Source organism: Mirounga angustirostris, unplaced genomic scaffold (assembly GCF_029215605.1).
Source record: "Mirounga angustirostris isolate CCGP_5_RB_7025 unplaced genomic scaffold, mMirAng1.0.hap1 SCAF_4, whole genome shotgun sequence".
NCBI classification, from domain to species: Eukaryota; Metazoa; Chordata; class Mammalia; order Carnivora; family Phocidae; genus Mirounga; species Mirounga angustirostris.
In genome coordinates this window covers 120,682,380-120,705,234 of record NW_026991712.1, presented here as the reverse complement: position 1 = coordinate 120,705,234, position 22,855 = coordinate 120,682,380, and the positions used below count along the sequence as shown (strand labels likewise).

The window sequence follows — 22,855 nt, the reverse complement described above, 5'->3', positions numbered from 1 at the left end:
ATTCCATGTCAGTCATGGTACGTACCCTGCCTCCTCCCTTCACAGAAATGGTCATGTGATTATACAGAACCAGTATGCATAATTATAATGTAATATTTATTATAATTATACTGTTACATATATAAAGATTTTATTAATTAATTTTAGAGAGACAGAGAACAAGCGGGGGGTGGGGTAGAGGAAGGAGAGAAAAATTCTCAAGCAAGACTCCACACTAAGCATGGAGTCCAATGTGGGGCTTGATCTCACAACCCTGAGATCATGATCTGAGCTGAAATTAAGAGTTGGATGCTTAACAGACTGAGCCACCAGGCACCCCACTGTTATATTAGTATAATTATATGTAATATATAACATAATTATAATATTTATAATATATGATATTGGGAAAGAGAACTCATTGTTCCTTAAGTTGCTAAGCTGGAAGGATATAAATCTGTCACATAGAGAGAGCCTGTTTGGCTCATCATAGGAGAGAGTTTTATTTTAAAAGTGTCATCTTAAACTGCAAGGATGTCCATTAAACATCACAATTAGACATGCCAAAGGAGAAGCCATGTTGTCAGAATGTCCACTTAACCCACCCAAACATCTCGAACCCACCCTTTGCTGACCCTCGATAACCCCATTTTTTAAAGTTTCTTTTCTTTCTTTTAAACAAGAGAAAGTAGACAGGTACATATTGGTAAAACTTAACTGCACAAATTCACATAGAGACACAGTGTAATCTCTGAGCCCAATACACAGAGAGGAGGAAAAAAGCTAGAATTCTATGCACTACTACACAGGGGCCTAGCACCCTCCAGCTTCCAGCAGAGCTAAGGGAGCAGAAGGTTTTTCTTTTTTCCGCAGAGCACAGTGGTGTTGATTCCAGTTTTTGCTGAGACAGGAAGAGACAGAAATGAATTTGGAACAGAAAGCGGTAGAGATTCGTTCCCACTATTCCTCCCAAATAAGTTGAGAATCATGGTAAAAAGGGAGAGAAAAGAGACTTCAAAAAACAAGGTCAATGAGCACAAGAGCGGGGGAAAAAAAGACTGCAACTTGCTCCCAGGGATTGGAGAAAATTTAAAAAGGAGGGTTGGAATCCATCAGTGTTCTATTAGTCATCTTCTCTTTCATCCTCCTCCTTTCATCCCCTAATCATCATCTTCATCTTCCTCACCTTCATCCTCATTTCATTCTTCATCAATATCTTCCAATCATTCTTATTCATCATCAGTATCTTCTTTCCTCCCCCTTCATCATCCATATGAGGAACCAAGTTGTAATGGATTTGGCCAAATACCATCTTTGATGACCTCTCCTAACTCATCTGCACCTGCCTCAGAATGGTCAGTGAACCAGGTGAAGCTCTCTGGTTCCTCATGCGGTCTTCTCCTGCTGGTTTTAGTCTGCATTTGACTTGAACGTTTTGTTAACTCCTTTCCAGATTTTCATTTGATTTCAGTGGACTTTGAAGATGGATCAACCACTCTCATTCAGATGAAATTCTCTGGCGAGAAGTTTATTTTCGAAGTAAGGGTTTTCATCAAAATAAAAATCTATTCTGTAACCTGATTTAATACCCCAAGCAGTGCAGACACTTGTGGATGGTTGACAAATGTTACCAAAAAATTTGGGATTTTGGCAATTAATTCCAACCTCTTCTGAAAAAATGGTTGGTGGAGTTTGTTACATTTCTCTTCTACTTTCAAAATCTCCTCAGTGGCTTGTTCATTAAGTCTATTTCATTTTCTACTTCATCAATATGTTCAATTGCTTCTTGCTGTTCTTCTTCTCCTTATGACAAGTGCTGAGAGGTCGACGTCTCCTCATGCTTGCGGGCAGGAGGCAGTCTCCATTTCTTCCTTTGAGGCAGGAGTGAAGACTGGCATTTGGGGGCCATGCTGTGAGGAAATGCCACAAAACCAGGAGAGACGCACATCTGGAAGAAGCTCTGATTACTCCAAAGTTATCTTATTTTCCGTAATTATTTACATGTTCATCTTGCCTTACACAAATACTTGATTTTATTAATCTTTATACCCTCCTCATGCTTTGCATATGGTAGGAACTCACTGAATGATTATTGCTGAAACATAAATACAAGAAAACATTGAATGTTATTGCAGGGTGGGCACAGGGTTACAGTGACTTTATTATATGACAAAAGTTATCCTAGTACTTTTCACAGATGATTTAATTTAATCCATGTAACTTCACACTTTGGGAAACAAAGACCAAGGGAAATTAGAAATTTATGTGAAAGTCACATATGGTGACTGTAACAGAACATGAATTCAGATTTTCCTGAATACAAAACTCAAACCCTTTCTACTTCATCACACACCACTCTGGTTTGTTACTGTCAGTACTCTGAATATAGTTTTATTTCAGTGGGCCAGATTCACCTTAGTCAATGATGGGCTTAAACTGTAAAAGTTGTGATTTCATAAAGAAACAAATGTTTTGTAAATTTGGGTGCTATTTTTGGTCTATAGGTATAGTTAAAAAATGCATAGCACAAAACTGTAATAGCAGAAATTTAGGCATAGTTTTGCTAAAACACACTAGTAAAACCAGAATATCCAAAACAAACATACCTTTTCTGAGATAGTGTATTACATATTAAGAAAGGAAAAAAAGTTGGTTTTGTTCTCCCCTCCATGTTTTTTTCCTTAAAACACATTCAGTTTGTATTCTAGTCCTCACAAGAGATAAGCTACAATTCTACTGTTACTAGCTCATTTTTGTTGACTTTGAGCAGGTTAACCAGTCAACTATTTTAGTCTCCTCATCTGTAAAGAAATACCCAGAAAGATGAATATTGAACTTTAGATAATAAATTTGTCATCGAACAAAGGGATTAGAATTCTGCTCAAGAAGAAAACTTCATACTGTACTACAATGATTTGAACAATTATAACATATTTGTAACTTATTAACTATAAAATTACTTCCTCATTTTAGAAGTATTATTCTGTCCTTTGCCTGATATTTAATGTATCATTTGGTTTAGAACATACAATACTGTACAATAATGAAATATCAGACTATGTGGATTACTAGTTATCATTCAAAATAATTATCTTATGATGGTTAAATAAATTTTTACTTGCATTTATTTGACGTAAAATACAATATAAAAACAAATGACCTGGTCATATTCTCCAACAATGATCAACTTCAGCTTATCCATCCTGGTGATTATAAAGGAAAAACAAATATTTCTGACATACCTTATTTTTGAGAGTGTTTTGCTTTAGAAAGTCTTGGAAATCAAGGTGATAATATAAAACTACAAAATAAACAGAAATAACAATTTACTAAGTTTTTGCCATTTTCTCATTCCTGAGTGAAGAGATACCTCTAGGGAGAAAAGGGCCAAGACTCTTAGTTCTTAGGCCTTATTTTTCTCATCTGTAAATTGGAGATAATAAAATCTAATCTTAATGAGGATTGAGATCACATTTGCCTCGCAGAAAAGGGCATGAAATCTAGTGTTCTGCCACTTACCATTTGAGTGATCTCGGCCAAGTTACTTCTTTGAACTTTTGTTTTACTCATTTGTAAAAGGGGGCTAATATGTCTAGCTTATGTAGGTTTGTTGTGGGGATCAGATTAAAAAAACAACATGTGAAGAAGAGATGAGAAAAAAAGGAAAGATCTGTGATGTTTTGAAGTGGCTTTTGGTCAAAAGGAATAAATTTCAACCCAATACAAAGAAACAGGTTCTTTTAAATGCATATCCAACTACCTGAATAAAATTAATTCCTTAAAAAAAAAAAATGAAAATGTTTGATTACAAAGTACTAGAAAATGTAAGATTAATTATTTCCAAAGTGAAATATAATTTTCCCTGCTACATAGTGTTGCAGATTCTTAGATAAAATATTACATGGAAAAGGACTCAAAGTCTTTTCTCTGTATGACCCCCTTCTGTGTCTGCTTTCCTATGGAAATAAGTGATAGTTCTACCCTTGCACTTGTCTAGTTTATAGCAAAGTCATTTGTGGCAAAGGATAGCAACTACCCCATGTTACTGCTAATCATTTCAAGAATAACTGAACAGTTAATGACATTTCTGCCCCTTCTGGAATGTAAAAATTCTTAAAACATAGTTTTCTATGTGCTACATAAACAATGGTTTCCTATAGAGAACTCTTCTCTAATAATGAAAAGGCAACTTGTATATAATTACAACTAAATGGCTGTTAATGTTAACTAACTGAAAACTATGAAACTATACTCTTAAAGTATAATCTTCCTTGAATCAGAGAAACAGTATAAGCTAATATAATAATATTATAAGGAAAAAAGAATAAGAAGATATTTCTAATTGTTGATCATTTTTTATTAATAATTAATTTAATTTCTTAACCAATGATAAAGTAAATTGAGAAAGGTTGAAATTTTCTAAAGCTGAATATTTTACTTATTAATTTTCCAGAATGTAGTTATGTTTGTAACTGTGTAATAGTTGTCAACAGTCTCCTCTGCAAATTAATGACTTACTCAACTGCCCTCTTATTAGAGGCCTAGAACTCAAAATCATGTTAAAAAAAGGGACCAATTATGTCTATAACACTCTTTTATTATTAAAGTTGGTCTCTAAAAAGGCACACATTTAAAAACTCACCCCAATGAGGACAGTATGAATATTCCAGGATTCTAGAAAGATTCCCTCCAGAATAAAGTATATCAAAAAGTTGTCTTTAATTTGGTATATATGTGGCTTAATGCTATTTATTAAATTTTCCATGTATGTAGGGCAAATGTCACATCCACAACACAAAACTAAATGTGATTGGAAAGATGTGACATTGTTGCAACATTGTTACACGCTGACACAAAACCTATCTAGTCCAAACCCTTTTTTCTCTGTTATTTTTATATTAGTTGGATTTAATAGAAACCCTCAAAACAATACAGTAGTTCCTCCCCACTTATCTGTGGGAGATATATTCCTAGAACCCCAGTAGATGCCTAAAACCACAGACAGTACCAAATCTCATATGTACAATGTTTCTTCTTATGCATGCACACATACCTATGATATAGTTTAATTTATAAATTTGGCACAGCAAGAGATTGATGATAACTAATAACAGAATAATTTTAACAATATATTGTAATAAGGTTATGTGAATGTGGTCTCTCTCTGATCTTATTGTTCTATACTCACCCTTCTTGTGATGATGTAAGATGATAAAATGCCTTCATGATGAGATGACCCCCTGTGAAGTGGGGGCATACAGACTACAACTTGGGTGTTAGGCTACCACTGACCTTCTGACAGGTCAGAAGGAGAATCATCTGCTTCCTGACGGTGGATAACTGAAACTGTGGAGAGCAAAACTGGATAAGGGGGGACTACAGTATAATGAAATTCCCCAAAAAGTAAATTGTATCTCTTAATCTCTTATATCTCAAATCAATGGATTTCAAATGACAAAGCAATTTACCGCAACATCCACAGGTTTCAGATCAACATCATAGACAAAAGGATGGACTTTGGAGCCCAGCCACCTAGGTTCAAATCCTTCTTCCACCAGATGATAGCTGTGTAACCGAGGGTAAATTGCTTAACTTCTCTGTTCCTCAGTTTGCACACTAAATAATGATAGTAAAGCTACATTACCGCATAGGGTTTTGAGGATCAATTTGTTAACATTTTTACAGTATTTGGAATACAGTATATGTAATATAAATATTTGTTACATTAATTTAACAACTGATAATAAGAAATAGTGGTAGGAGTTTACTGAGGAACTTCTTCAGTTAGCACTCCATTTTTGTAATAAAAAATATTTTTAAAAAAATTCTGAAAAATTTCCTTAGCTTACTTTCAAGTCAGCAGGTTTCCTTAAGCCCCTACTGTGCCAGGTCTGGTGCCTTGGGGACACAAAATAAGTTTATGTGGTCTCGCCCTCAGGAAGTAACAGGATTTCTGCACTAGGTTTGGAACAAATACAAAGTTCAAAGGAACATGCAACAAAAAATATTACACTGCCACATAAATCACCCGATAAATAAAGCTATTTGAAAATTCAAGCGCTCTAAGTATATTAATAAGTGCTCTCTATATATTAATAAAACGCAATTATCAATTGGGAATGCATTTATTTTAACATCTACACAGAAAGCTGCTAAATACAATGCCTCGCATCAATAGATGGTGCAGAAATATTTTCCTTATCTCCACCTGGGACGTCTGACAAAAACTTGAGTGACCCCACAAAATCGCGGCGAATGAAAACCGCACTGGAAACATCAAAGGGCTTGCGACCGACGCCTGAGAACAGGGAGGACAACGTGGTTACGGGCTCAGTGAATACCTGAATCTTCGAAGTAAAGAGGCTCCGAGCCACAATCGAGATTAAGGACGAGGCTGTTTCCATGGCGCATGCTGACCAGTCTGCCCCCGCCAGAAGCAAGAACTAGGGGGGTTCCCCTCGCATGTGCTCTCTCGTGCGGTTCTCCCCCGCCTGTCTGGAGAAGGCAGCCTTTGAATGAGGAGCCGACGGGATACGGTGCACAAAGAAAGCACCCGAGCCCCTACAGGGCTTCCCGCGGCCCCGCTCCAGGACATGGGGGACTCCAGGCTGAGAGACGACGGGTTCCTCCAAGCTAACAGTTCTCACGCCGCCTCCCATATCTCAGGGATGAGCATCCGAGCTCAATCCCTGGCGACAACACTCCAGCTCAGCGGGCCGCGGAGGTGTCTGTCAGGGTTACCGCATCAGCCGCCCCCGATCAGGCCCCTCACCCCGCCGCCCTCGTCCCGGACAATACGTCACTTCCGGCGCGCGCGCCAGCCCGCGGATAAAGACAGGGGCCTGGGAGGGGAGGGGAGCAAGGGGGGCGGGGCGGGGGAAAGGGGAGTGTCTGCCCGGCGCCGCCGCAGCTGCCGCTGCCACAGCTGCTGCCTCCCGGGCTGAAGAGTTGGCTGAAGCCCTGCCCTCCGAACCGGCCCAGTTTTCCCGCCCGGACTCGGGGCGCCAACGCCGGGAGCACTCACCGCTTTGATCGGTGCAGAAGCGGGACTTGCCTCAGCCTGTGGAGCGGCGGGGACGACCCCGGCCCCCCTTCCCCTCCCTGACCCCTTCTTTCCATCGCCCCAGTCATGGGGAACGCGGCGACCGCCAAGAAAGGCAGCGAGGTGGAGAGCGGTGAGTCAAGGGCCGGGTCTGGGTACCTGCCGGGCGGGCGGGCGCGGGGCATCGACCGTCCCTCCGGGTCGGAGCCCCGAGGCCGCGGGCATGGCCCAGGCCTCGCAGCGGCCGCCGGTAGCTGCTCGTGGGGGCCCTAGGGACCAGCTGCCTTCCTCCTCCACAGCCTTGCCCCCCGGCTCCGGCTTGAGGGCCGAGCGCGAAGGGCTGGATGGAGAGATCGAGGTAGAAGAGTGTTCCCCGAGACTCCCTTTCTCTTTAGAGCGAGGGGACGCACTCACTAGAACAATTCCCCAAATATGGTCCGGATAAAGAAGTCCCTTGTACCATCCCAACCCTCGCTTCCCCTACCCCCGACCACCTCTTTGGGAGCCACAGGTAGTGCTGTGGGCAGAGTTGGCTCTTTTCCCTCCATCGCTTGGGTCCAGCGCAATCTTATCACAGGGTAAGGGGCTGCTAGTCTGGCTCTCTGCTGCAGGTAAGGTTAATTCTGAGTAAGCAACTATGTTTTAGAGATCCTGCAGCTCTTCAGATTAGGAATGGAAGATAGAACGAGACTAAACTGCAACTTTATCCATGAAAAAAAGCAAAGCAGGTTTGCTTTTTCTTGCGACATTTCAAGACTCTCCTAGAGTGTCTGTAAAACTTAAAGGTCACTGGAAGTTGAAGTGCTTCCAGAATAGGGTGAATTTCTTCTGACAGCTGAAAGTGCAGGCACCCTACACTTTACACCAAATAGTAAAAAATGATGCAAATTGAATTTCTGTATAGTTCAATCAATCAATCAGGATGGTTGTGAAAAAAAAAATGATGTCTTTGTAAGGTTCATCTCAGATTTTATAATTCAGAATGATAAGACAACAAATGGTATTTGTTATGTCACCAGGAGTAAATGACAGAATGCCAGATGATTTATTCCGGTTTGTGTAATTAGTATCTTTTAATGTTTCTATGTTTGTAACATGTTTTAGATTAATTTGGTAATTTAGCATGAAGGAAAAAGCTTTTTTTTTTTTTTTCTGTATCAACAAAGCAGAATCAATTTGGAAAAATTTAGTCATTCATTTTGTTTAATGTGAATAATGAGATTATATGGTTTATGTTTCACCAGTGAGGTTTTGGTATTAATTTTCGGGAGCTCCAGAAAAGTTTGATATACTATCATACAAATTATCAATGACCATACTTTAGTATGTGATAGGGAAATTTTCGAAAGCCAATTTAGAGGTAGAACTTTGTCTTTTCTTTTTTAACTGCACAAATGTAGTAACTGTATAGAAAGTATAGGAATGTGGAAAGTATCAAGAATTATTTATGTCTGATGAGTTATCATTTTTCCTTTTAAATCAAAGATAAAATATGTGCTAATTGTGTTACAAAGGAGTGTGCTTGGTAATTGAATCATATCAGTGATTTTCATTAGCAAGTACTGGCCTGTACAGTGTTTCTATTTTTAATAATGATAGTAGACTCTTCTCTGATCTATATATTTCCATTATTAAGTTATCAACTAATTCTCCCTGAGACAGTACTGATTTGAAGCTCAGAACTATGGGATAATCTTAGAATATTTACAGAAAACAGAATGGAAACTTTAAATGTTTATCTAAATGTATTTAAATTATTCTTATGAATGAATTCTTTCCTGAGCTTTAACTATTAGTGACAGCCTATTTAGTAAGTATGTTAGCCAGCTTTTTATGTAAGTTTATTTATGGAAACTGAAGGTCAATATAGTAGTTTGAATAAATGTTGTGAAGTGATAAAAGAAAATAGCAAGTGAGATCTCATAGGGACAGTTATTAGAAATGCCATGTGTTGATCACTTTGTAATTTCATCTGGAGCGATGTTATCAGGTGTGTGTTCTATAGTGAATCAAGAAAGTTTATTGATATCTCTTAAAACTTAATGAAAGGACAGCTTTTACCATTACAAACCTAACTTTCTATGTATTTTTACTTGAAAATACATGCCTTTCAAAATTTGAATGTAGTTATTTAAACTTCAGTTGATACATAACAGCATAAACTTTTAGAAATATAAGTAATCTTACAGATCAGCCTGTATAATGATTCCATTTCAAAGCCAAAGAGCCTGACCTTTGAAGAAACTGAAGTTGGGATCAGATTATTAGTGATACCAGAGTAAGGAATAGAATCTGGTGCTCTGACTCCATTCTGCCTCATGAAATAATCAGTTAATACATATATTTTCGGGGCGCCTAGGTGGCTCAGTTGGTTAAGTGACTGCCTTCGGCTCAGGTCATGATCCTGGAGTCCCAGGATCAAGTCTCGCATCGGGCTCCCTGCTCAGCAGGGAGTCTGCTTCTCCCTCTGACCCTCCCCTCTCTCATGTGCTCTCTCTCTCTCTCTCTCTCATTTTCTTGCTCAAATAAATAAATAAAATCTTTAAAAAAAATACATATATTTTCAAAATGCCTGCAAAGTGTATTAGTTTCATTTGGAGACTCTAAGTGAAAGCTCAAGAAATCTACCTAGTGTAAGTGAGAAAATGTACTTATAGAAGTTAACCAAAGAGCAAAATATGGTAAGTGCTAAAACTATGGAAAGTGAAGTTAGAACTCTGAAAACTACCAATAGGAAAATGTTTGATTTCAAATGATTAAAATGTATAAGGTTGATTAAGATTTAAGGTTTGGTTAGGACCATGCCTCATATGGGTGACTCTGGAGCTTCATTATAAAAATATTCCAGAAGAATGAAGCTTTGACCATTTGGCACCTCTGTTGTATTCTATTGAAATCTCTCTACTCTTAGAATGAAACATTTTCCAGAGTAGGACTTGGAGATGCCATTCTCATCTCCATACTTTCTGGAGATAACATTAAGTTGGGTACCTATTTTTCTACTTTAGTGAACTAGGAAATTGTATTGATATATCTTAAAACTTACTGAAAGAACATCTCTTACTATTACATACCAACTATTCTGTGTATTTATAAAAAGTTATTCTCAAAAATATGTGTTTCAAAATTTGAGTGTAGTTACTTAAACTTCCACTAATACACAGAAGCATAAATTTTAAATATATGAGTATATAATTCTCTAAGAAGTTATAAACTCTTGTCATTCAAAATTGTTTTACTTATCCAGTCTCCCACTTCTTACTTTACTCACAGTCACCAACAAAAAAAACACAAATGCCACCATTTTAACATGGGAAGGATTTTTTTGTGGTTTATTTCATTTTTTTAAGAAAAACATTAGACCCCACAGGTTGCCTGTGGGGCTTTGTATTACACTTTCATGGCAAAGGTGTTGAGGCCAATGGTTCGTGAAGTCCTGGTAGAGATTTGGATGCAGATTCTTCTGTGACTGTAAGTGGTAGAGCCACCATGTAACCTAGTGTTTACATAATGATTTTGAATGTTTTCCAGAGTATCTCTCTGTCTTAAGAGCTTGAAGGTGAATAGAAATTAATCAAAGAAAGTAGCCAGGAGATTAGGTTCAACCAAAACACAAGTTTCATAACAACTTGCATTTTTGGAGGGCTTACTATGAACCAGGTTCTCTGTGTACTTTGCATGTATAATTTCACTTAATCTTTCCAGACTACTATGAAATAGTTTAATTATTTTTCCATTTTATAAATGAGGAAATGGAGGCTCAGAGAGCCTAAATGACTTGCCTAAATTCCTACAGCGAGGAAGTCCAGGAGCAGCATTTGAACCTAGGCAGCTTAACCCGGGACCCGAAATCTTCACCACTGTGCAAACAGCCTATGTGTATCCAATGGGAAAACTGATTCTAAGACACACAGAATAGCTTAGACTTCACTTTGTTTCAGTTTGTTATCAATTATAGGAAATTTTGGTTGCTTTTAATAGTGACTTCATTTGTATATATTAAGTATCTTAAATGAGAGAATTATTTTTCTTGTACTGTTCTCCAGATTCAGTTTCCTCATCTGTAAAATGAGGATGAAGGATTAAATCGTCTTGAAAATCTTTTCAGATTTGATATGGTGTAATTTCAAATTAAGCCATATAAGTTAATTTATATGCCTAAACCCTTCACTGCTATTTGTATTTGTATTTAATTATCTTTCTCATTTGTAAATATATACTTTCCCTTCCTGATAAATAGCCAATCAAAACATTACTATTTAAACTTGTATTGCCATTTTAAAAAGTATTTAGAAATTTGCATTTTGGTTTAGAGTAGTACTATCCAGTCAGACTTTCTGTGTGGTGGAAATGTTTCTGTATTGTCTAATGTAGTAGTCACTAGCTGTATGTGGCTATTGAGCAGTTGAAATGTGACCAGGGCAGCTTAGAAACTGAATTTTTAACTTAAATGTGGCTGTTAATGTTTGGTATAATGGACAGCACGGGTTTAGAACATAGCTGTCTTTATATGTAATAAAAATGCCAACCCATCTTTTCATCATCTTTGGAATTTGGATCCTCACAAGTATGTGTTGATGAACGGAATGCTGGACTTATCTTTTCACATACTAGGAATTAACTTATTTCTAAAGCATTTCCTCTGAGTAAGCCTTTATAACTTTAGTGAACAGATTACTATAGTAATTTGTGTATAATCTGTAAAGTTAACTACAAAGTGAGTTTCTCTATTGGGTTCTACTAGAATTTTTTTTTTTTAGTTTTTAATACTGAATCTCAGTGAAAATATTTTTATTGAAAATTTTTGTAGAAATAAATGTTGATTAGGAAAAATTTAGTGATCTCATATGTTACTCATGTCTTTAAAGCTTTTAATTATCAGATATTTTTAAGGGAAAATCAGTAGTAGATATTTGTTCCAATTTACTGGATTGGCAGAAGTACTTGGGAATAGTTTTCGAGTTAAAAATTTTTGAAAAAGAAAAAAGTTCATAACAAACAGCAACATTATTTAATAAATACATATTATCTCATCCAGTTACGTGATTTTGTAATTCATTTTGTGCAGATCACCTAATGCATAAAATCATCTCATGTTCAGGAACCATTTTTTCCATTCTCCTGGTCAGTGTCCTTCACTTAGGATGTAGACAGATTGTTGCCTTTCATTGCCTGTAGCAGGATAAAGACATGAAAGCCAGCTTAGAAAAGTAAGCCATAGCTTATTTAACATGTGCAGAAGCAGCACATGAAAAGATCCTAGGTAAGCCAGGATAGTTATTAAAATCCTTCAGATAATCAGGAGTTGACCATAAATCGTTTTGGTATTCCATTAAATTAATAAAGTAAAACAATTAGTATTATTTACAAAATTGTCTGTTTATCTAGGTAATATTAATGTTACTACACATATGTGCCCAGATTTTTTCAGAGGAATAAATCTTAAGTTTTTAATGAAAAAAAGTATGTTAAATAGAAAAATGTGGAATTTATGGGAGTAAATATACCATAGTCAGTACCAAATTATTTTGAGTATTTTAATTTAAAAATATTCCTTCAAGAATATCCTATATGGTTATTTTCTTTGTTGGCTCATTCATTCATTCCACATCATTGAGTTCTTAATATGTGATGGACTCTATGCAAATCTATGGGAGTAAAGATTGAATATGACACAGTACCTGCTCCAGAGTGCCTGCATTCCAACAGGGGAGACATACCTGTCAACAAATTAGTGGGGGAAAAAAACTGTTACAAATACTTTCATAAAAGCTCAGTGGGGAAACCAATAGAAAGTATGGTCATTTCCACTGGCATGGGGAGGGTGAGATTCAAAAAAGAACTTCAAAGAGGAGGTGAGCTCTGAGTTGAATATTGAAAATGGTAAATGTTCAACAGCGGGATTACAGGGGGAAGTGTGTTCTGAGTAGGAGGAACACAGTGAGCAAAAATGCCCAGGAGTGAAACAAAATGGGATATACAGGAAAAGGAAAGTAAGTTGTCCATTACAACTGATAGAGGATGGAATTGGTGGTAGGGAAGAGGGAAAATTGTATAATGAAAGATAAGACTGAAGAAATGGACAGAGGCCATGTAATGGAAGGATTTTGAATTCTGTCCCATAGATATTAAGGAGCTTTTGTAGACTTTGTAATAAGGGAGAGACATGATCAAATTTGGGTTTTAGGGAGCTCACTTTGGTGGTAATGTGAAGATGAGTCACTGTGGAACAAGTGGAGTAGAGGCAGGATGATCAATTAGAAGACTCTCATGCAAGTAAGGGAATTTGAGGTTCTGAATCAAGGTGGTAGAGGTAGGGATGCAGGAAAAAATCTGAAATTTGATACCTTTGGAAAACAAAAATGAGCGAACTGTACTTGGAGAATGAGGAAAAAGAGGATTTGGGAATAACACCCAAGTTTTTAGTTTCTGTGCCTTAGTGGATGGGTTGTGATGCCAGTAATAGAGTCAGGAAATGAATCCAAGGTGAGGAGCAGACTTGGGGGGCATATTGAATTCAGGATGCCTATGGCATTTCTGAGAAAAATGATATCTGATTGGTTGTTTTGTATGTGTATTGTCTTTAATTCTCCCAGCCGTGGGAGGAAAATGACCTTGGATGGTCAGAGGATCTGTTCCATATAACATCCTCATTTTGCTCCCTTTTTTAAGGCCAGCTGTTTAGAAACTATAGAACTACAACATCTGACATAATTCCAATGGCTACTAAAAGCTTAGCTTTTTTGTTTTGAAAAGAGTAAAAGCTAAAGCGCTGATAAAAATGGTGTAACTTTTGAAGTAACACAATAATTTAAAATCAGATAAAATACTGCTTTCGTAATAAAAGTATGCATCCTGTAAGCTATTGAGTTTTGTAGAGCCATGTGTAATAATGGAAAGAAAATGTAAAATACAGAACCAGTATATTTTACTAAGTAAATATCAGTTTTCTTCCCCCAGAGTGCTTTCAAATAGATATTAAAAAGTTGGGATATAATTTAATAGTAAGAACATGAACTTAGAATAAGAAAAATCTAGATTCTGTTTTCTAATACTTTCTATTACTTCACTTTGAACAAGTGTTTGTTTTAATGTCTCCAAGCTATACTGTAAAATTGAGAAGGATGGATTTGATAATAAGGCTGTGGTCTTTTCCAGTTTTATAATCCAATGATTCCAGTATATTTATTAAGAGAATGAATGTACATTTAAAAAGTACCAAGACTTGGGGATAAATTATAGAAGGTTCTCACAAAATTATGTAGGTAGAGAAGTGGCAAATGAGCCTAAATGTGAGCCCATATAAGATACTGACTGTATTTAGGGAAATTTTTTTTTACCTGTACTTAAAGAATGATAGCCTCTGAATTTTTGACCTAGGAAACAAATTTATGAATCACCGTATTAATCTTTGAAGATATTCTCATGTTCTACTACAGGTAAAGGGATCATTTAAATGTTGGAAATAAAACATAAAGCATTCTGCTATTAATGTAAAACCCTTAGCATACTATGTGTAGTTGGATTTTTTTTATGATTTTTAAAATTTCTTTAAAGATTTTATTTATTTATTTGGAAGGGAGAGAGAGAAAGCGAGAGGAGGAAGGGGCAGACAGAGAGGGAGAGGCACACTCCCTGCTGAGCACAGAGCCCAACTCAGGGCTCAATCCCAGGACCCCGAGATCATGACCTGAGCTGAAGTCAGACGTTTAACCAAATGAACCACACAAGCACCCCAGTTGTGATGTTTTATATGTAGCAGAACCAGGGAAAGTTAAGATCAGAGGCAGCTAATAGGGGAAAAGAATGGAAGGTCTATTGTATGAGAGTAAACTAAACAAAAACAAAACAGAACTTTTCAAACTAGAACGGTTATGGCTACATGATTGAAATGTATAGGTCAAGTAGCATTGACAGAAAATCTGGGATTGTTCACCTAAATTTGAAATACTAGAACTCATGGGATTTTCCTCAAAACTTATAAAAGCTAGTTGTAGAGCAAATAAAATACCAAATACCTTGGTAAACTAGGCTTAGAGAATAAATATATTTAACTGCTTTTTAATCACTTATGTTTAAAGGTAAAAACATTTATGCTTATAAATTCAGCTAGTATTTTTAGCAACTTAAAAATTGCTAGAAAGTTTTAATGCTTTTTTACTCTTCTTATAGGTTTAATAACCCCTTCAGTTCCTTACCAACTTCTGAAAAAGTCATCAGTATTAACAGATAAACCTTTTTCTTACTATTGAGGTTTATTACTGTAAAGCAAATAATAAATTGTTTCCCCTGATATGGAGGTATAGCTTAAACTTTTACTTTAATCTTATAATTCATCCAGTTATTTAATTTTTAAAAAATTTCTTGGGGATGGGAGATAAAGAGTTGCCTTTATGTAGCTCATAGTCATTTGGACGACTTAAGTAAAAGCATAATTTTGTAGGAAGCATAGTATAGGATGTTTCCTGTAGTAATAATTTGGTTTTTAACTTTTTGGTTGTCATGTAAATTAGATTCAGTAATGTTCTGTATCTGTGCGGATGATTTTCTGAATCAAATTTGGGAATCTTTTGAAGAGAGAAATGCACTAACTGACAGTTCACAATGTTGAATGATATACTAGCACATTCGACATTAAAGCTGCATTAGAAAATCCGGTGTAGATGTTATATCTTATCCGACTTGCTATTTACAAGGTAAAAAGTCCCAGGTTTTATGGCCATGATTTAAGGTTGTATTCCCTGCTGCCTACTATTCATATAACATTAACTTTTCAATGGCTTTTGAAATTTTTGTTTTCTTAACCAACTGAGCCACCCAGGTGCCCCGAAATTTTTGTTTTCTTGTAAAATAACTGTTGAATCTAAACTTTAAGTCCTTGGCAAATCTGTATTCTCCATCTGGGGTTTGTCCTCAAAAAATTAAAGATATTGTCTTGAGATCTCACTTTAGAGTCCTACTTAATAAAATGAGTGTTCAGTTTCTATATTATTCTTAAGTAGATGACCATATAGCATCAGCAGACCATTGTCTGTGAGCCACAGGAGAACATATTTGTACAGGTGTTACTTCGCTTCATTTGTAGGAGCTAGTTCTGCTAATAATTTAGCCCCTGTAATCCAAGGAGGAGCTTCCTAGCTGAGTAGGACCCATGAAAGGTTAAACTGGGGAAGAATGTGAATCCCTCTTTGGGCTATAGTCTTGAAGTTACTAAATAAGGTATAGTTCATCTGGTAGAATGACAGAGACAGAACAGTCATTTATTTGTCATTCATTCAATCCTTTAGTCATTCTCAGTGTGCCTGCTGTGTACCAGACTCTGTGCTAGTCCACAAATACAATTTGTGAGTAAAAATAAGAATTGGTTCCTATTTTAAGCTGGGAGACAGATACATACAAATATTTATGATAAAATGTGCAGTGATACCTTTATCGTAAGATTGATACCAGGGTGAAAATACGACATAGGATTTTATATAAGAAAAAATGTAGAATTTCTGAGATCATCTTGGGAGATAGACTGTAACTGAAATAGAAACTGGCTTTGAGTCCATTTTGGAGATGTTTATGTTTGTGATTGTAGCAGCTGTTTCTCCAACTATGCATTGTGATCTGTAAGGGCAGAGATACTACCTGTCTTTTTAGTGTTTTAATCCCTAAAATTTGGCACATTTCCGAGCTCATAGTGGCAACTAAAATCATGGATAGTTAAATGGATAAAAAATTCAAGCCTCTTGTAGAAGTGTTTACTCCCCATCTCTCCTCTCAGTTTGCAGGTACTTTCTCTGCAATATATTGACTATTTGGGCCTGTTAGTTGATTTTCTTGATAAGAGGATACCTCTTTCTCTCTTCTTAGCATATAGTAATTTCACATTTATATGTCAAAGTTATGTCACTTTTAATTGGTACAGAGAGATTGGTCTCAGACTTCAGGTAGAAAGACATTAGATTAGGAAAAACTCCTAGGCTCCCAACTTCTTGAAAAATCCCTGCTCATTTGAGGCCTGCTATATATAGTCTGAATGTTTATGTCTCCCCAAAGTTCATATGTTGAAATCCTACCCCCCAAGGTGATACTATTAGAAGGTGCAACCTTTTGGAGGTGATTCTCATGAAAGAGATCAGTGCCCCTACAAGAGAGGCCCAGGGGAGCCCCCTTGCCCCTCTGCCGGAGGAGGCCACTGTGAGCAGACGGCCATCAGGGGAGAAGTGGGCTCTTACCAGACAATCTGCCAGCACCATAATCTTGAACTTTCAGGCTTCAGACCTGTGAGAAATACATTTCTTTTGTTTATAAGCCACCCCGTCTATGATACTTTGTTAGAGCAGCCCAAACAGGACCAAGACAAGGCCTATACTATCAAGCTGTACTACAATGTTCCCGTCCTTGTTGTTTTCATTTACCAATCTCTTGTTCACTTCTCTTTGTTCATCAGAAACTTTGGCACCTGGCGCACAATCTTTCTCTATACTCTAAGCCCTGCACTTATCCTAGGTGGCTTCAGAGTCTATGTGGTTGACCCGTTCCTTACCATGCATCCCAGTTCCTTGACCACATTATCTCCTATCCCCTTCTGTTCACTTCATTTCAAATAGCCAGTCTCACCAGGAATCTTGTCATATTTATTAACTGCTCAAGAATCACTAATGTCCGCATGCCATTTTCTGATCATAACGTCCTCTCCTTTCTCTTTGCTCTTTAAGTATTCTCACTATTATTCTTCATCAGAATCTTTCATCCATTCATCCATCGTGTCTCTCATCTCTTCATTTTCCTTCTTAACCAGTTTGATTACATGGTCCCCAAGATCTGTTGCACTTTTGTCTTTTTATCACATCTTTCTGACAGAAATCTAACTGATAAACTCAACTTTATCTGCTTTCTCAGTGCTTTCCGTTAAGAGCTAAAAAACCACCAGAGAAAACCACGTAAAAGGGCAGTATAAACTCAGCCTAAATAGGATCAACATGATTTGACAATTGTACCATATTTCCCTGATCAACACTGTCCCATTCTTTATAATTTCTATTTTATTCTCTTCACACTTCTGAATCCCCATTATCTCTCTCATTCTAAGAGATGATCTTGCCTCAGATCTCACAAAGAAAATCAAATATATCAGACAAGAACCCCTTCACCTTCTTTCTATCAAACATGCACACCTCCTAGATTTTAACTTTATCTTGTTATTTTGTTTTAATAGAAGAATTGTCTGTTCTATTTATCTGTTGTTACATCACATACCACTCCTTCATTTAGTGGCTTAAAGCAATGATAACATTTATTTTACTTAGGAAAGTACAGTTTGGGCAGAGCTCTACAAGGACACCTCATCTCTGCTTTATTTGATAGCAGCTAGCTCAGCTCAAAGGCTAGGGCCTAGAATCACCAAAAGACTTGCTCACTCACGTTTTCTTGTTGTGCTAGCTGTAGGTAGTTGGAACATTAGCTGGGACTTTCAGCTGGCACATCTACACATGGCCTCTACGTGTGGCGTGGGCTTTGTTATGGGGACTGAGTTCTAAGGGAACGGGAGAGACCCAGGTGGAAGCTGTATCACCTTTTATGACCTAGCCTGTGAAGTCAAGCAGTGTCATTTCTGCTGCCTTCTATTGTAAGTCACTTAGATGAGTCCATATTTGAAGGAAGGTGAATTAAATTCCAGCCTTTGATGGGAGGAGTTTAAATAACTTTTTTGACCTGTTTTAAAAGCCACTGTATGATGATACATCTTCCTTTACAAGGCCAATCCCTCCACCATTACTTTGGATCCCATCCCTTACTGCTTTCCCAGGGACCTTATGCTATTACATATTCTTCTCTTTTATAGTCAACCTGCTTTCTTTTCATTTGTTTCTAAATTAGACCCCGTTTTCTTTACCTTTCTGTTTTGCTTTTTGACTCTACATTGTTTCCCTTTTTCATCTCTTACCTAGTAAAGTGAACTGGCCTATGATTTATAGAGTAATGTGACCACTTCCGTTGCCTTTGGTGGCCAGGCAGGTAATTTAAATGTGTGTTGGATAAAACCTAAGAACAGGATTTACAAAAAAAAAAAAGAGTTTTTTTTTTTCTCTTGCTATAGTATAGATATTTACAATTACCGTGCAGAGAGCATAACATATTTAATGCAGAAGTTAAACACACATCTAGTTAAATGGCAGAGCTGAGTGTGACACAGACTTACTTGGTCTAATGCAAGGCCCTCATAATCACTATGTTATACTGCTCCCCTAACATGATGATGATATTTTCTTTTAAAAATTGTGCATTTGAAACTGTCCTAGAATCCGAGGGCCTCTAGAAGCTCTACCTACCTATCACCTTTTTAGAATATTACTTAACTTTTCCTACGTGCCAGACACTGTTAGCGCTGCATGTATAATAACTCATTTAATCTTCGCAACCCTTTGAGATAGGAACTATGATTGCTCTTATTTTATACAAGAAGAAATTTAGGCACAGAGAGGTTAGGTAACTTGTCCAAAGTTATATTGTTAGTAAACAGTGAAGCTAGTATTTGAACCCAGAAAGTCTGACTCTAGAGTCTGTTCCTAACCACCCCACCATATTGGCCACTTTTCTAAAAATTTGTAATTTTTTTTTCATTTACCTCTTTTGTAATAATATTTCCAGTGATAGAAAACTCATTACTCTGTAAGGCAATTTATCAGTCAGGGCTACACCAGAGAAACAGAATCAATAGGATATGCATTAAGAGATATATTGCAAGCAGTTGACTTATTGTGGGAGCTGGCTAGGCAAGTCCAAAGGGCAGGTCTAAAATCCATAGGCATTTAGGAAGGGCAAGCTGGAACTCTTGGGTGGGCTGACGCTGCAGTCCACAGGCTGAATTTCTTCAGGGAAGCTTTAGTTCTGCTATGGCTTTCAACTGATTGAATCAGACCCACCCAGATTATCTAGGATAATCTTTTTTACTTAAAGTAAACTGATTATAGGCTTTAATCACATCTAAAAAATACCTCTACAGCAACACCTAGATTAGTGTTTGACTGAATAATTATTTAGAGACTACCCTAGCCAAGTTGACACAAAAGTGATCATCACTGGCATTTTTTTTTTTTTTTAAACCCTGGGGTGGTTTGGGGTGGTCAGCGGCTTTCATTTTCCCAAGCTACGAATGGAACTTCTGTTTTCTTTTCAATATTCATGTATTTACTGATCGCTCCTGCCCCCTCTTCAACTCTACCCCACCCCATTACCACACCCAAAAGGATTTTGTGTGTTTTGCATTTGAAGGCATCTACATAAAACATATTACCTTTAAAACAAAATTTTAAAAATAAATAAGAGCCTCAAAATAAAAGGTAGAGCAGTGATTGAACTGAAAACCCTATGCTGAAGCTAGTTACTATAGTTGAGCATAAAATTAGCACTCTTTACATGGCAAGGGAGTTACATAGTATAGATATCTCTTTCCCAAATTCACAGATATTCTAATAAGAATTTAGCATCAAATTCTAAAAGGAAATTAATCTATATAAATACAAGGAGCATTGGCCTACATAATTAACAAGATAATTATTACTTAATAAAAGAGAGAATTCTCTCTAGAATTCTAGGTACAAGAAGGAGGGTTTCAGAGAGATGGATACAGTTATTATTGTTGCTGTTATTTTGGTAATTCTTATTTATATTTTGACCTTTTTTTATCCTCTTTTGATAAATAAAATTTAAAATTCTATAAGGTCCTTTACTAAAACACACATTTAAAGTGATGCCTCAAGACCTTTAACCTGACTAAACATCTTACCTTAAGTGTGTGTCTCATGGGAACCCTCTGACCTAAGACAGTTGGGATTTACAGAAATAAGGACATTCATTGTCTTATACCAGTCTAATGTGAGGCACAAGGTAGAGAAGGCTGTCTCAGAAAGAAACATGAATGCAGCTTTTGTCTATTGAAGTTGATTATAATTTGATAATAAGAAACTTAGTCTATTATTATTATTATCAAAGTGTAGTTGACTTACAACATTCTATTAGTTTCAGGTATATACAACATAGTGATTCAATATTTATATGTATTACAAAATTATCACCACGATAAATCTAGCTACCATCTGTCATCATACAAAGTTGTTACAGATTATTAGCTATATTCGTTCAGCTATACATCGTATCCCTTGTCTTATTTATTTTAAAACTGGAAGTTTATAGCTTTTAACCCCTCTCCCCTATTTGCCCATCCCCACACCCACTTCCCCTCTGGCAACCACAATTGTTTGTATCTATGAGCCCGTTTCTCTTTGGGATTTTTTTGTTGTTGCTATTAATTTATTTTATTTTTTGTTTTTCACATATAAGTGTAATCATATGGTATTTGTCTTTATCTGACTTATTTCACTTAACATAAAACTTTTTGGGCCCATCCAAGTTGTCACAATGGTAAGATTCATTCTTTTTTATGGCTGAGTAATATCCATTATATTTATTAATTTGTTGAGGCATGTTCTCTCTATAACCACTATGTTGAGTTTTTATCATAATGGATGTTGAATTTTATCAAATGCTATTCTGCATCTGTTGAGATGATCATGTGAGTTTTACTCCTTCCCTTTGTTTGTAGTTTATCATATTGATTGATTTGTGGATGTTGAACCATCCTTGCATCCCTGGAATAAATCCCACTTGATAAGGGTGATGATCCTTTTAATGTATTGTTGAATTTGGTTTGTTAATATTTTGTTGAGGATTTTTGCATCAATATTCATCAGGGATATTGGCCTGCAATTTTCTTTGTTGTGTTGTCCTTTTCAATTTTTTGCAATAGTTTGAGAAGGATAGGTATTAAGTCTTCTTTAAATGTTTGGTAGAATTCACCTGTGAAGCCATCTGGTCCTGGACTTTTATTGATTGGGAGTTTTTTCATTACTGATTCAAATTCATTACTAGTAATCAGTCTGTTCAGATTTTCTATTTCTTCTTGATTCAGTTTTGGAAGATTATATGTGTCTAGGAATTTATCCATGTCTTCTAGGTTGTCCCATCTTTGGCATATACTTGTTCATAGTTGTCTCCTTGGACCCTTTGTATCTGTGGTACCAGTTGTAACTTCTCTTTCATTTGTTATTTTGTTTATTTGGTCCTTCTCCTTTTTCTTGAGAGTCTGGCTAAAGGTTTATCAGTTTCATTGACCTTTTCAAAGAACCAGCCATTAGTTTCATTGATCTTTTCTATTGTTTTGTTAGTCTCTATTTCATTTATTTCCCCTCTGATCTTTATTATTTCTTTCCTTCTGTTAACTTTGAGCTTTGTTTGTTCTTCTTTATCTAGTTCTTTTAGGTGTAGGGTTAGATTGTTTATTTGAGATTTTTCTTGTTTCGTGAAGTGGGCCTGTATCACCACCGTAACTTCCCTTTTAGAACTGCTTTTGTCGCATCCCATAGATTTTGTATTTTGTGTTTCCTTTTCATTTGTCTCCAGGTATTTTTTTTAAAGTTTCTCTTTGATTTCTTTGTGGACTCACTGGTTGTTTAGTAACATGTTGTTTAGCCTCTATGTGTTTCTGTGTTTTTTTCCAGATGATTTTACTACTTTTGTCTTTTAATCTTCATACTAGCTATGCAGGCAGTTGGTCCACTACCTTTACTGTATGTTTACCTTCACTAGCAAGAATTTTTCATTCATAATATTCTTCTTTCTAGTTATGGCCTTTTTTTTTTTCATTTACCAAAGATCTTTAACATTTCTTGTAAGGCCACTTTGGTATTGATGAACTCCTTTAGCTTTTACTTGCTTGGGAATCCTCCTATTTCTCCTTCAATTCTGAGCTATAATCTTGCTGGGTAGAGTAATCTTGGTTATAAG

General features: G+C 36.5%; 1 protein-coding gene and 1 pseudogene across 2 annotated transcripts in view; one reads left to right on the top strand and one right to left on the bottom strand.

The window, feature by feature from the left end:
- Window positions 1-77: 77 nt before the first annotated feature.
- On the bottom strand, window positions 78-6,767 carry LOC123860323 (protein SET-like; annotated as a pseudogene).
- A 120-nt stretch (window positions 6,768-6,887) lies between these two features.
- Window positions 6,888-22,855, top strand: part of PRKACB (protein kinase cAMP-activated catalytic subunit beta) — a 119,996-nt gene continuing 104,028 nt past the window's right edge. For both annotated transcript variants that reach the window (XM_045897316.3, XM_064588932.1), the window contains exon 1: window positions 6,888-7,154. In XM_045897316.3, coding sequence (XP_045753272.1) covers window positions 7,109-7,154 — 46 coding nt within the window. In that variant the 5' untranslated portion in view covers window positions 6,888-7,108. The remainder of the gene's footprint in view (window positions 7,155-22,855) is intronic.